Raw genomic sequence first — 15,454 nt, 5'->3', positions numbered from 1 at the left:
CCCCGCTCGCCCGACAGCCCTGCAGGAGCGGGTCCCGGCGGGTGCGGGCGCTCGTAGGCTTGGTGCAAGGCTATTTAGAGAGCTCTGCTCGAACAATTAATCTTCTCGAGCATCTCCCGCCCGTTCCCCCGGGGTGGGGGGAGCGCTGGGGTCGCCTTGGTGGTCGTGGGGAGCCCGGCTGAGAGCGACCGCTCTACAGAAACCCCTGTTCAGAGAGTCCCTGCGGAGCCATAACCTGTTCCTCTCTGCAGCAGCCTTGGAGGGCTCTAGAGGAGGGCTCGTTTCGGCTCCAGAGGGGAGGAGGGAGAGAAAAGGGGAGAAGGAAGGCGATTATTCTGGTCAGTAGTTGAGCCTCACCGCGGGAAGGGAGGAGTGCACCAGCGAGTGCTCCTTAGGGGAGGAGTACACGTGCTGGGGAGGAGGGTGAGATTGCGGGCGGGAGGGGAGGAGAAGGGAGGCGCCACAGCCTCCCAGACGCAGGCGCCGGCAGCGGGAGAGAAAGTTCCCGTGGAGAGCTCGCCCCCCGGAGGGCCGACGTTGAGGCCGCTCGCGGCGAGGGTCGCAGGTCCCGTGTGTTCAGCCTGCGTTCCCCCTGCGCGCACTGGGCCGCCCGGGGCTCGGCTCTGTCGGAAGCAGGGGTGCATCGCTGGTGGGCTGCCGCCGCCAAACTTGGAGGTGAAGGATGCTGCGAAAGGGAGCGGCGGCGCAGAGCGCGGGGGCGCACTGAGTGCTCCCGGCGGGCGGCCCCGGGCAGCGCAGCCAGGGCTGCGGCCGGGCGAGCGCGCCGAGGCTGAGCGGCCAGGTAGCGGCTCCAGCGCCAGGACTGCGCCAGCCCTGAGAGCCAGGGCCGCCAACGCCACCGTGCCGGTATCGCCTCCTAGCCACCGAGCAATGGTGCGCGGAGCGCGCACGCTGCGCGCGGGACTCTGAGCTCCGGCCGCGCCGCTCGCCCCCACCGCCCCTCTCCGCTCGCGGCTTCCCCGCCAACCTCGTCCGCGGGCGATGAAGCTTTGGTCCGGAGTCCCTCGCCTCTGAGCCTCGCCTCGCCCACTCCAGCCCCAGAGCCGCTCAGCCACAGATAGCAGCGCTCCGGCCGCTGGAGCTCCCCGTCCTCTCCCAGGGATGGCACCCAGGCGCCCCGGGATGGCGCTCCCAGGGCCCCTCCGGCCGCGCAAAGTTCGCAGGAGGCGAGAGATGCTGCCACAGCAAATTGGCTTCGTGTGCGCGGTGCTGGCCCTGGTGTGCGGTGCGTCCGGCCTCTTCGGCAGCTTGGGTAGGTGCCGGTGCGGGCTGCCCCGGTAGTTGGGGGGCCTTGGGCTGGGAAGCCGCGGGGCAACTCCGAGATGTCTCCCCTTCCTTCCCCGTCAGGTTGGTCCCAAGGGTTCACCCAGTCTCCTCCCCGCCAGGTAGGTAGAGCGCACACAGGAGGGCAGATACCGACTCTGAGCGATGGTGCTGGTTCCCCTGAGCTGCGCGCGGCCCCTGGGGGCTGAGGACGCGGCTGCAGGTCTGTGTAACTAAGACCAGAGCCTGAACCGCTGGCCCCTCTCTGCCGGAATTCTGTCTCCGCAGTGTGCGGGGGATGGGCAGCGCAGCGGAGGGTCCAGATGTGGATTTTCTTGACCTGCGGAGCGGTGGGGGGATGGGGGGAACAAAACTGAGTGGTCCGCTTTCCTATTCTGCGGAGCAGTGAGGGATGTGCTCCGCGTCTCTAGAAAACCCTGATTCAGAAGCTGGGAACTGAGTCTCAGCCCTTTCCTCGCCCCTGCCCAGGTCCAAAGGGGCGCCCTGGGTGTCCTGACGCGTCCCCTTCAAACCCTAAACACGTTAGGGGCAGTCTGTCCCTTTGGGCTGTCGCTGCCATGTTTCGGCATCATTCTCTCACCTCCTCCTAATCCCAGAGGTAGGAGAGCGCTGGTGTCTGGGACCACAACCCACCCTCCGTCATCCAAGAAGAGACCAGGGATTTGAGAGTCGCTTAGGATATGCAAATCGGAAGTGGAGAGAAGGAGAAACTTACAAAAAATATCTGGTGGAGGGACATGTGAACCCATGCGGACCTTCAGAAAACATTCACTTGGCTAACGTTTCCATTTTCAATTGGATGCTGTGGATCTTTTGGGTTTGATTGTTTGTTTTCTAAATTTTTAAAAATGAAAGAAGTGCAGGTGATTTAGCAACTTGGACATGGAAATAAAGCGGGACCTTCTCAAGCAGTTAGAAAAGGACTTAGAGAGGTTTATAGGTAAAAATCAGGGCGGAACTTGACTAAATAAATAAAAAATAAATACTGCATTTCAAAACCCAAACTTTGTGATTGGAAGGTTTAGGGTTAAAAATGGCTGTTTCCAACAGAAGCCCAGAAAGGTTATTTGAACATCTTAATACCTGGTGCTTTGCAATTGGGCAAGTCCGTGTGTTTTTTCCCCTCAATTACATACCAGAAATAACAAAATCCCTGGAGGCTCTTAGATGTCAGCATTACAGGAGAGGTATTATTACCCAGCTGAGGCAGTATACGCACCAGGAGAGGCAAATGAATGCTTTAAGGTTCTTAAAGTGAGAACCATCTGTATTTGCTCCATCAGTAATTACCTGTAGGAGTTTAACTGCGTTTGGTCACTGGCGTCCATGCCAGTGATCTCCCTGGTTCCTCAGTTTGGCCCTTGTACTGGCAGAATCAGCATCACCTGCGAGCTTGTTCGTGTAGAAGCCCAGGTCCCAGACCTACTGAATTAGAATCTGCATTTTAACACGGTCCCCAGTTCATTTGTGCACACACTCAAGGGTGAGAAGCCGCTTGCCAGATTGCATCAAACTTCTCCATCTGCTTGCGGACTTCACTATCCATTTGTAGGTCCTCCAGGGCAGGGTCACCTGAGCAAGTTTACTGGGCGAGAACTTAATGATCACCTCTCTAAACCCTTTGTGAGGGTCCAAGAACTGAGCGATCTTGGTCAAGGTCCCGTCATGTGCTGTTCCACCTGGGATAAAAAACAATGAACTAGATCTAGGAAACAGATTACTGTAGGTGAGCGGTTAATATTTACTGTGCTTCCAATCGTTGTATCACTCCCTACAGGTGGCTCTAAATAGTCACACAGGGCTGTTGCTGACATAGCTAGATACAGATATGTAAGGTCACTGTGAGAATGCAGGCGCCACCTTGACCTAATGGTGTCTGTGACTTACTTTCCAATCCAGGGCACAAAACAGCTTCTGCGAGCAAACATGTTCTACCAGACACATGGAGAAATAGAAAGCTGATGGCACCAGTGAATGGGACTCAGACAGCTAAAAATTGCACAGATCCTGGTAAGAAATAGATTCTCCTCCCTCCTCCTCCGGCCCCCAGAGGCATTTGGCCAGGCCTGGACATGGGGCTGTTGTGGACAGTTATAGCCAGAGCTGGACAAGGTGGTTTTATGAACCTGGGGGGGAAGGTAGCTGTAAGGCACTGAAAGGTAATGTACATTCGGGCATCGATTGTGCTGCCAGGCAGCTCGAGTACTTTATCCAACTGAAAAGGTCACATGCGGGAGTTTTAAAGTTTCCTTTTTTTGTCCTCACAATGCTTGCAAAGGCTCAGTGTTTCCCGCTGTCATGATTTTGTTTGCCTGGGTGTCTTCTTCTTTCCCTTTTGCTCACTGTGCCCGTTTGCTGGAGCTCTAGGGATAGCGAAACCCGCTGCTCTGGCAGATGGCATTTTGGGATGACCTGTCAGGGTGAGACCAGGCCAGGGCAGCTGCAGAGGTAGGACACTCTGGGGTGCTGGGGCTCCTTTTCTGGAAGGGGCATTCCTGGGGTGTCATTCCAGCCTGGTAGATGGAGTCTGCTTGTCCTGAGAGGCAGTTACAATGTTCCTGCTCAGACATCTCTGGGAGTAGGGACCCAGAGGTGACATCTTGTCTGTCCTGCCACAGGCAGGCTTTGCTTAAACGAGTGGAGAAGATTCTTGGGAAAAGAGTGTGTACTGGCAAGTAGTGAGGTGAATGGAGGTTGTCCAGGCCTTGGACAGGGCAGTCCGGGTCTATAGCTTGGCACCAACATGTGGGGGGTGGAGTCTTTGTGAGAAGGACCCAGTCGGATGATGTATTCGAAAGCCCTTTGGGAACTGTGAGGTTTTATTATAGGTTGGTACCACGTGGCTTTTCCACCGAGTTGACAGGCAAGTCACATGATCATTTTAGGTCTCTGTTCTCTCACCTGTAAAGTGGGCAGAGGAGTGCTTGCCTGCTCTGCCGTTGCTGGAAAAAGATTCTGGTAAGGCTCTGTGTGGGGCTGCGTAGAAGAGGAAATTGAAACCCAGGACAAAGGAGCAGGTTTGCATGGCATCTACATGTGGCTTATGTTCATAGGCAGGTCTGACCCGCATTTTATAGGTCAGGAAACATCTAGGGGAGAACACATGAGCTGCTCAAAGTCATAAAACTTGTACGTGGTGGAGCTGGTGTCAGAGGCTGGGCACGTGCCAAATGTTCGGTTGGTTCCATGAGCATAAGGAGGCTAGAGTCTTCCCTGAAAAACCGTTGTCTACACCATCAACATTCCTTCCCTCAGGATAACTTCTGAGAAGAGGGTAGGTTTGCAGAGAAGCAATTGGGATTCTCTTTGAACTTCAAACTCTCACCTATCCTGGTGACTTGGCAGGCAGTGGTGTCCTGTCATTTAACTTCTCCCACTACCTTCTCAGCAGGCGTTGGACTGACCGTGAACATGTGCAAGGCCAGGGATTAACGTTGGGGCCCATCCTCTCACTCCAGTGACCCAACCCGAGACCCACCGTCTACGTGGGGAACGCTGAGCTACTCTTGAGTAAAGAATCAGGGTTTGCACACTTTCGCCTGGTTTCTAGCTCACTGGCGCCCTCATCTTAGGCGGGCTATGCCCTCCACACGCGGCTCCTGTCACACCTAGTCTGGGCAGGTGGGCTGAGACAGGATCCCATTGCTGCCTGTATCTTCAGTGTACTGCCTGATCAAAAAGGACTCCACAAGCTATGGAGCAGTCAGTTCTGTGCGGCAGGAGGACCTGGCCTTGTCCCCCTTACAGAGAGGGAAATGAAGGGAAATCGGCAATCTCTTTAGTAATAATTAACATTTGCGTTATGCTTTGTGTTGACTGTTTCTGGACATAAAAGGGACTCAGTAAATATTGGTTGAATGATGGAATGAAAGTATGTTTTGAATGTTAAGCACTTTAATCCTTACAGTGTTTTTGCAAAGATGAAGAACACGAGGCTTAGAAGTTTAGTGACTTCCCAAGATCTCCTGGCTGGCAGCAGCACCCCTGGTCTCCTAGCTCCAGATCCCATGCACCCCACCCCCACTGTGCTGCCCCTGTCTCACCCCTCCCCAGCCTCCTCCCCACTGCTCATGCCCAGGCTCTCTCCACAGCCCAGGTGGGGCTGAGGCCTAACTTCCCTTCCAGCCCCTGGTCCATGCCAGAGGTATATCCAGCCCCTTTTGCATTTCATAAGCATGTAGCACACACTTGCTGTTGTGTGTCTGGCCTGTGGTGGGCACTTGGTGGGGAGTATAAGCAAGTATGAGAGAAAGCCCTTGTCATCCACTAGCTCCTGTGGTGGGGAGAACATGAACTCCGGTGTCCCTTCCTCTTCTTAGAGGGCACTAATCCCATCATGGGGACCCCACCCTCATGACCTCATCTAATTACCTCCCAAAGGCCCCACCTCCAAGTGCCATCACATTAAGGGTTAGGGCTTCAACATAGCAGAGTCGGGGTGATACAAACCTTCAGTCCATTGAGGAACCAAAGAGCTTCCACATCTCTCAGTGGTGGCACCTGGAGCGTTTGAAGACAGCTGAGGGTGGAACCTGGTGCTTCTCAACCCTGGCTTGCAGGTGAGAAGCACCTGGGGGGCTCTGAAACATACAGATGCGAGGGCCTAGCGCCTGCCTGTGAAATCAGAGCTAGTAGTGGATGCATTCTGTGGCCAAGTTTTGGAGTTTCTAGAAACCTTGCTCATCCCCCAGAGTCCCCCATGACAGGCTCATCCTTGTCATTGCAGTGTCCCCCAGGCCTTCCGTGATCATCCAACCCAAAGTAGCCTGCGGAGTCACTGACTCTCTTGTTTTAGCTCTTTGCAGGCACTAGTTCTATGCATTGTTATCTGTTGGTTTGCCTCCCCCAAGTAGGATATAAAAGGTGAAAACCTTATTTACTTTTTAAAGTCAGAGCATGTGCTTCAGTTTTTCCTTCTGTAAAAGGGGGGTGATAATTGCATCCACCTCATGTTAGAATTTTTGAGGGGGGAGGCACAAACATTAGCTCTGTCATGGTGTCCACAGAAGGAAAGCTGGGAAAAGAGGGCTGACGCAGGGATGCTTGAGAGAGATCTGAAGATGAAGATGGTTCCTAGCATCTCAGGAGACCAGAGGAGCTGGATGCAAGTGCTAAATGGAGGATCTTTTGTGGTCAGCCTGGCTCGGACCTATCCTTACTTTTTATTCTGTATCAGCGCTGACGTAAAGGCCATGTGGGAGGAGGGGGGTGGCAGAGTCTAGTCGGGGTGGGATCCTGTGCATAGAACGTGGTGTTGAGATGGGTTAGGAGGAGATGAGATGATTGTACAGGCACCCGCTGCAGTGGGTCTCTGTAGGCACCCCTGTGTGGGGAGCAGAGGTGCAGAAATCATGAGTAGGAAGAGGGGACTTAGAGCTGCAAAAAGTACATCAGGACCTGTGGGCGTGGAGGTGAGGTGGTACTGGCTGCAAGATGCAGTCTGGATTCTGAACGAACGTCTGTGCGAAGGCTGCTGCAGCAGGCTTGGGGGACAAGTCACACATCCAAAGCTTTCGAGTTACGTAAAAGCAAATCCTGAGTTGGAAAAGCAAAAAATGAACTTACTGCCGTGGGCCGGGGAGATCACAGTGCTGTTACTATGCCAGATGGTAGAGGCGGGACTCCGAGCCTGTAGAGTGGGTTTCCTGGGCAGGACAACCTCCAGAGAGCCCTCCATGGCTGCTTGGGGAAGGTGTCACCAACTGCTTTGGGATGGTGGTAGACTGGCAGAGCCACCCACTTGACCACAAATGGAGGCTGATGAATAGCAGGCCGTCATCAATGGGATCACTCTGCTTTTTGGGAATGGGGATGAGGATGATATATGAGGTGGGATCAAAAACTACAGTGAATGTTTAAATTAAAAACATTTATTACAGTAAAAGACACATTGCCATTAATCCCCCTCAAAATACTCCCCGTTGCTTTAAACACACTTATCCCATCGTTCTTGCCACTTTCTGAAGCAGTTACGGAAGTCCTCTTTCGTGAGTGTCTTTAGTTGCGCTGTTGTGGCTGCCTCAATGTCCTGAATTGATTCAAAACGTTCACCTTTCATTGTCATTTTGACTTCGGGGAAGAGCCAGAAGTCGCATGGTGCCATAAGTTGCATGGAGCCAGAAGTCACATGGTGAATAAGGTGGATGAGAACACACCATAATGGTATTATTTGACAGAAATTGCCATACCAGAAGCAATGTGTGACATGGAGACTTTCCGTTGTGATCACAAAATACGGTGAATGCTGCTACCGTGTGCCATCCAACGGATAGGCAGAGATCTGCAATATGGGAAGCGGTGCATCGAACCTTAGTAACAGTGTGTGACAAGTTTCAGCTTGTTGGATGCGGTCAGTCAGGTGTGAGCTACGGTTGAGAGAAGGTGTGTTTTAATTTGTGTCATAAATCATCTTCCATCATGACAATGCACCCATGTCACACATCGTTTCTGGTATATACGGCAGTTTCTGTCAAATAAAAACATTACGTTGTGTTCTCATCCACCTTCTCTGGATCTGGCACCGTACAACTTCTGACTCTTCCCCAAAGTCAAAATGATTCAGGACATGGAGGCAGACATGACAGCGCAATTAAAGACACTCACGAGAGAGGACTTCCAGAACTGCTTCAGAAAGTGGCAAGAACGATGGGATATGTGTGTTTGAAGTGAGAGGGAGTATTTTGAGGGGGATTAATGGCAATGTGTCTTTCACTGTAGTAATTTTTTTTAATTTAAACATTTATCGTATTGTTTGATCAGACCTCGTACACTGGTTCAAGTGGCTTAACCAAAGATCTGGGTTCTAGTATTGGCTCTGCCAAGATTCTGCCTGGCATTTGGGGATTCTCTTCCTTCCTCTCTCCCTCTTTTTCTCCCCTCCCTCTCTCAACAAAATGAGATTGCATTGGATAAGAACAAAATTGCCAGCAGCCAGAAAAGGCTCCTGTCCCAGCAAGCACCAGCTCTTCTTGGAGCTGGCAGCTTGACCTGAAGGCAGGTTTGTGGGTTTGAGTCCCAGCTTATCCTTACTAGCCTGCTGTGTGACCTTGAGCAAGTTATATGATCTCTCTAAGCTTCAGGTTTTTGCTTTTATAAAGTGAGCCTAGCAGCAGTTCCTACTGCCTCCTAGGGCTGCTTTGAGACTTAAACCACATGGTGTATGGAAGTATTTGAAGTGTGCCGAGCACATAGCTCCTCTCATCGTTGTAATCATGGCTGATACCAGCACACTATGTACTGGGGGCTATTCTAAGTGCCGTCTGTGCATTCACTGACTTGCTCCTCATAACAACCCTTAGGTAGGTGCTATTAGTGTCCTCATTTTGCAGTTGAGGAAAAGGAGACCCAGAGTGATTAAGTAACTGGTTCAAGGTCACCCAGCCAGCAAGAACCAGAGCCAGGTGTAGGTATGTGGTTTTGTTAAATTAACAGACTTTATTTTTTTAGAGCAGTTCTAGGTTTGCAGAAAAATTGATCAGGAAATTCCGAGTTCGTGAACATCTTGCATTAGTGTGGTACAGCTGTAGCAATCGATGACCCAATATTGATATGTTATTATTAACTAACGTCCATAGTTTACATCTGGATTCACTCTTTGTGTTGTACATTCTGAGTTTTCATAGCTGTATAATGACATGTACCCACCATCACAATAACATACAGAATAGTTTCACTGCCCTAAAAATCCCGTGGAATCTTTTAATTTGGATGGTCTGAATTGTGACCCTGGATCTTTGCCCCTTATTATTAATAAATGGCATAGAAGAAAGCAAATTGGAGACGAGGATTTGCACTGCAACCTACAGTTGCTTGGCTTTCTGGGTACCCTCTGAGTAACAGGGAATGCCTGCCTGTTGCAACAGCAAACATCTGCGTGGGCCCCCTTCTTGGTATGTTTCTAATACTGAATTTGTTTGCAATCAAAAGTTATTATTATTATTTTTTCCTTATCCAAACTATCAGGGCCATCTGCTAGCAATCCCTCCTCCTTACCGGGCCATCTGCTACCCCCTGACTTCCAGATTCTCCGCTCTTGATGCTGTGCGGGCCTCCTGCAATCCAGAAAGCACCCTCTCGACTTCCTCTTGAACTCTGAGGAACGTTCCTCCTGCGTTAAAAATGGAAATTATTAAGCATTGCCATGTGTTGCCTTGGGTGGGAGAAATCCAGCTGTTCAACTCAACAGAAAGCTGAATGCTTGGGAAGGTTTTATTTTTTTAAGTTAAAGATCGTCCATTATTGAAGAGGCCATTGGAGCGTAGCATTTTACTAAAAAAGGAGAAAAAGTGTCTGAAGGATTTACAGTTTCTACTGAAAGGGCAGTGCTGTCCTCCTGGGGAAAGGAACAGAAAGTCACTGTGTGGTCGAGAAGCGAAGGGGCTCTCTGCCCAATGGGTGGTCCCCTTGCACATGGCAAAACGCGAATACTCAGGCCCCAGCCTACTGCTGTCCTTGCTGATTCGGCACAGGGCAGGGCTCCAGCCCTGGGTCTCGTGGTAAGTGCCCGAGAAATTAAAGGCAACATGTCGCTTTGAGTGTCTACACACCTGTACCGTACTAAGCTCCGAAGCTGGAAGGGGCTCAGTCCCCACTATCAAGGAGTGTGTGTGTGTCGGGGGAGGGGCACAGGCAGGGCTTCAATAACAGACACCTGTCGCAGATACCTCTGGAGGAAAGAGTGTGGTGGTTCAGGTCAAGTGTGCCCTCCCTGGAGGAGATGACATCTGAGCCAAGCATCGAAGGCTAGGAGGTGGCAGTGGAAGGACGTTCTAAGCAGACAGTGAGTGCAGTGCATTTGAAAATGCTCCCTGAGAAATGGCAGCAGCATCTCCATACCTGGAGCAGCGCTTACTAGCAGCAGTGTATCTTACTCGCTGGCTGTCCGAGGGGAGAGAGAAGACAAACACCTCCTAAGATTGCCATGCACAATAGTAAGTAATTAGGCTTTGGGGATTTAGCAGGGAGTCAGTGCTCTACGCTGAATCAGATTACTTTGATTTCTTTCTTTCTTTCTTTCTTTTTTTTTTGAAGCAAAGGAGGGAGGCTGGAAAATGGGGGAGGGGGCTGGCCCAGGATGAAGTTGTCAAACTGGTTCACAGTGGCCCCCCCACAAGCCACACTTAGGGCAGTCACCCCAATTCCCAGGTGGTGCTGGGCCCAGTGACATCTCAGGGCAGATTGCAGTTATCCTGATGGAGGTATTTGCCAGGCTTTCCCAGTAGCCTGTGAGCTCCTGGGGGCGGGGCTGTGTCCCCAGCGTTGTGGCTCTAAGGCTGAGGTTACAGTTTACTTCACTCGTCTTGCAGCAAATGGTGACTGAATGGACAGGTCCCCCCATTGTACCCATCAGGGAGCGGTGCCCCACAAAAGCAGCCCCTGTCTCCCTGGCTGTTCCTTCTGGCCTGTTGATGCTGTGGGACAGATTCAGGACACCCAGCCAGGAAGAATTAAGGGTTAAGAGCTTCAGGGTTAAGAACATGGACTTTGGAGCCAAACTGCCTGGTTACCAGTCCTGCCTCTGCTCTTACTACTTAGGTGATCTTGAACCAGTTACTTTACCTTCCAACCTGAGGGAAGAGGCGAGGTTCGTTTTGTTCACTGGTGTATACCACGCTCTAAAATTGTGTGCGTGCGTGTGTGTGTATGTGTATGTCTGCAGGAGCCTATCCAGTACCTTCTTCATGGGGTTCTGAGCACTAAATGTGTTAATCTATGCAAAGTGCTTACAAGAGTGCCTGGCACAGAGCAAGAGCTATACAAATTTTTGCTGCTGAAATTATCTCTGAAAGGTAACATGATAATGTACAGGATAAGTTTTTGGCCTGTGATGAAGGATTGGGGATGAATTTCATTAAATGCAGCACTTGCCTTTATTTTGAGTTGAAGTTAAAAGTGACTATCTGGACTGATGGTTGTTTGTTATTGATTCTTTGAGGACAAAAAGATGCCGGGACTGCCCAGACCATGCAGGTCCTGTGTGTGTGTGAGTGTGTGTGTGTGTGTGTGTGTGTGTGTGTATTTTTGAAATCTGCTCTTTCTGTTGGTGATGTGGGACCTGGTGAATGAGATCTGGAATTTGGAGACCAGAGTTTGTGTTCTGGCCCAGACACAACCTGCAACTTTGCACATGTCGCTTTGGCTGTCGGAGCTTTATTTTCCTGCCTGTGAAGTGGGCATACGATGATGCTGTTTATTCTACAGGCTTTTAAAGATTACAGTGCTGTGCAAATATCATTACTATTGTTTGTATAACTGTACTAGGTGTTTAACCCTTTGAAGAACATTACTTCCTTGTGAAATGGAGAAAATCGTGATTGTTATTTGGGGCTTTTCAGAATTGATCCATAAAACCACAGACAGGATTTGGTGAAAACTTTGTGCCTGGCTCCTGTGTGACAAAGGGCCTTTTGGCAGTATCTCTGGCGAGAAGAGAAAGATGAAGATCATTTAGACCACCCCTTACACACCAGCTCCTAGGACCCCACCGTCAGTTTATCACATTTCATGCTGAAAATGTCTGACTTTTGATTCCATTATATATACCAAGTTCAGGGACCACCCTTTTAGCTGGGCTGATCCCACACCACCTGGTTCCACTCTGCACCTAAGTTATGTGTTTATTAAAATAACCACACGTATGAACAAATCAGGAGGCCTCCTGGGGGTCGTTTCTCTGAGCTCAGGTAGGAAGCTATTCTTAGCCTTCATATTTGGTTGCTGGACGAAGGTCAATTGAGCAACCCTGTCTGCTGGGCCTGTAGGGAAATTAAAACTGACCTAGATGTGGACCCCATCTCCAGGGAGCTTTCATTCTAGCCAAGAGGGCCAAAATCTACAAAACTAACCTGTAATTTGAGGAGAGGGGTGTGAGGTGCTGTAATCCTGGTGGAAGCAGAGGTGGGGTCAGCTAAGTCCTCAATGTCAGGATCAAGAAGAGCGTCCCATCCACGTAGCACTGAGGAAGAGCAGGTGTGACTTTGGAAGGGTAATACTGGAGGAGACAAGTAGGTAGTGCTCACACGTGTGCCCTCGCCAAGCCTTGTGCCAGTCGTATGAGGGGAGGTGGTCGGTGGGCATTCGTGTCGCTCTTTGACACACGATGCGAGTAAGGCACAGAGAAGGTCAATACCTTGCCACAATCCTCCTGGCTTGGAGTTAGCAGAGCAGGGATTTGAACTTGGGCAGCCTGGCTCCAGAGCCTGTGTTCTTCGGGGGGAAAAAAGGAAGGGTCCCCTGGCTGAGGGTCAAGTGGGTGCTGGGTAGGCTTGGGACACAAGGACCGTGGGCGGCTATGGTAGGTGAGTCACCTTGTAACGAGTATGTGTTGGACCAAGAGCCTTAAACACCCTCAGGCCTTTGGACTCCACCCAATTGTAAGTGGCCGGGGCCGCTGACGGTTGCTTTTAGGATGGTGACTCTGCCCATCAAGTGGGGGATAACTTCAATGGAGATAATATGTTGAAGTTCTTAGCATTATGCTTGATAAGCTTATTTATAAGGCAAAAAAAAAAAAGTGAAGACAGAACAATTAGGAGCTGTTGCAAAGAGATTTAGGCAAAAGTGATTGATGGTCTTGTGCGAGACGTTGAGGAATACATGGAGAGATGCAGAGTCTGCAGATCTCGGCAGATGGATGTACGAGCTGAAGGTGGGAGTTGCCAGCTCTGATTGTAGAGGCAGGTAAGTCCGTTCATGACACCACCATTATCCAAGATGGGGGCATGGGAAACACTCCTTCCTTCTTTAGATTTGGACCCCTCTATGGGACCTTCATCTAAGAAGAGCCTGGGACCCAGCACAGGGTCTTGTCCTGTATTTCATATTCCAAAGTACACATCTGGCAGACACTCATTGGCCGTCCACAGGTGGGACACTGGTGAGGTCTGGGACTAGGAAGAACAATCCTTGTCCTAAGTGAGCCCGCAGGTTAGAAGGAGAAGGTAGGCAGATCACCTTGTGTGATCTGGAATGACACACACTAGTGCCCAGCAGGGCTGGTAGGCATCACAAAGCATGCAGCATTTGAGCTGGGCTTTGATGCAAGTGGGTATTTGCTGGACAGATGGAGAGTGTGTGACATTTCTGGCAGTGGATACGGTGATTGCAGAAACAGGGTGGAAAGAGAGAACCTGGCTGGGTCAGGGATGAGGGTGGTGTTTTCAGTTGGCCTTAGGTGGGGTCCTCGGGCAGGTATGGTGGGCCCTGTGGCTGCATTGTGCCAAGGGCCAGGTGAAACTTTCCGGAGCTGGGCCTCCATCTAGCTCATGTAGGGTGTTAGGCGCAGGAAAGATGACTCTTACCTCTGCAGGAACTGCTTGCCTTTTCACCCGCGCACCAGGCCTGCGGGCGCCTGCTGTGTGGGCAGCTGAAGGGATAGCAGAGACGCTGCTTTTGCCTCAAGGAGCGCAGCCAAGCATGGATCACTACAGTCCTCATGCTCCTTTTGCCTGTTGTCTGGCATGTTGGGACACCCAATTCATTACAGATTTTATGTCAGCAGGGCCTGATCCCAGCAGGGTTTTTCAGAGGCCCCACTGCAGGGGCCTTAGCTATCAGCAATGTGTAGGCATTTGAACAAAACCATAGGGGGAGTTATGAAATTTAGGGCATTGGGCATACATACAAAAGGAAGACTCCGTGGCCCTGTCTCTGGGGACAACCGATACTGAGAGCCTCAGCCTGCTTTCCTTTCTGCCTCTCGTCACCTCTTCTGATGAGTACACAAAGGGGCAGCTGAGTGCTTGTGCTAAAAGAGGCTTCGTGTTGTCACATGGGCACCGGGCAAAGTGGCAGCCTCCCTGTGTGGTCTGCTGGCCTTTGTGTCTCACCTTATTTGGATATGAACACCTGGGACAGGTAACCATTGACAGACTATGTGAAATGCCCTCTGTACCCAACAAGCTTCCTCCTGGCGGCGGATGACCTTGCCTGGCCCCGGGGTGGGGGGCAGTGTTGGGTGGGCACTTGGGTAACTAGGACACAATTCACAAGACGTGGATGGGAGCCAGAAGTGGGATCCCTGTGCGGAAAGGCTGGTCTGCAGCCCGGAGAAACCCAGTACCAGAAAGAGACCCACAGGAGTGTCGATAAAGGCGATTAATGGAGTAGATAGAATGACTTATAAGCAAAGATTAGAGAAGCTAAGTCGCTCTGGCTTATTAGCTAAGCCTCTGTGAAAGAGGGCTGTGTGTACAAGGGGCATTGGAGATGGTTTTGTCGTGACTCACCTGGTTACAAGAGGCTGCACCTAGGGAGTCCTCACATCAGAGAGGGGAAAAGTCAGAAGGCAGGTCCCCTCCCCTACGTGCCTCTTAAAGGAAACCTTGGCTTCTCAAACAGCCTCCCCAGGAAAACTGAAGGACAGCCAATCATCTGGGATATTTCAATTAGATTGGGCAGCACGCTGGAGCATTTATAAAGAGCCACCCTGTGCTGGTAGCAGAATGCACTGGCTGTGCTATTGTGTCTTTTCTCTAATTTCTGGATAATTCTTCTGTGAGCCTCGGAGGGGGCAAGCCCTTGAAAGAATTGCTTTAAAATCCCTTTGATCGTTTAAATCGTGCTTGTTTTTCCTTAGCTGGCAAAAACCCCAATGTAGTGTAGTGTGACAAGGAGCTAAATGACTCGTGGGCTTTGGGAGACCTATACGTATTAGGAGGGAGAAAGAGAAGGGGCGGGGGCTGGCGTCTAATACACAGATCACATACTGGGAGGGTGTTCATAACGCACAATAAAGTCCGAAAAGGGACCCGAGAGAACTTGGAGGAAGGCAGTGTGTGTTACAGCTCATCGTGCTTCTCCGTCTTTAATGTGCCCACGATCACCTGGGGAACCTTGTTAAAATGCAGATGCCGGAGGAAGTCTGGGATGGGGCCTGAGGCTCTGCATTTCTAACAAGCTCCTGCGTCATATCAGCGCTGTTCTCTGGGACCACACTTTGAGAAGCGGGAGCACAGAGTCTGCCTGACCTGGGTTTGGGTCCCAGCCCTGCCAGTGAGCTGTGTGGCCTTGGGCAACTTACTTGGTCTCTTCAAGCCTCAGTTTTCCCCATCAGTGGAATGGGGGTGATAGTTCTTACCTGGCAGGAGTCTTGGCAGAATGAAATAAGGTCATGCCTGCCAGCTGCTTTGCTTGGCGCTGTGACCATAAC

At 51.0% G+C, this 15,454-nt stretch overlaps 1 protein-coding gene across 2 annotated transcripts in view; it reads left to right on the top strand.

Annotated features, from left to right (window-relative positions):
* Positions 1-494: 494 nt before the first annotated feature.
* The window catches only part of SLC24A4 (solute carrier family 24 member 4), a 146,076-nt gene continuing 131,116 nt past the window's right edge, over positions 495-15,454 (top strand). Inside the window, exons 1-2 of one of the 2 annotated variants that reach the window (XM_033109024.1) lie at positions 495-1,273; positions 3,205-3,315. In XM_033109024.1, the coding sequence (XP_032964915.1) occupies positions 1,123-1,273; positions 3,205-3,315 (262 nt within the window). In that variant the 5' untranslated portion in view covers positions 495-1,122. The remainder of the gene's footprint in view (positions 1,274-3,204; positions 3,316-15,454) is intronic. The other variant, XM_033109023.1, reaches the window with a different exon arrangement.

The sequence above is a fragment of the Rhinolophus ferrumequinum genome, chromosome 6, assembly GCF_004115265.2.
Source record: "Rhinolophus ferrumequinum isolate MPI-CBG mRhiFer1 chromosome 6, mRhiFer1_v1.p, whole genome shotgun sequence".
NCBI classification, from domain to species: Eukaryota; Metazoa; Chordata; class Mammalia; order Chiroptera; family Rhinolophidae; genus Rhinolophus; species Rhinolophus ferrumequinum.
This window is presented reverse-complemented; position numbering and strand designations above follow the sequence as displayed.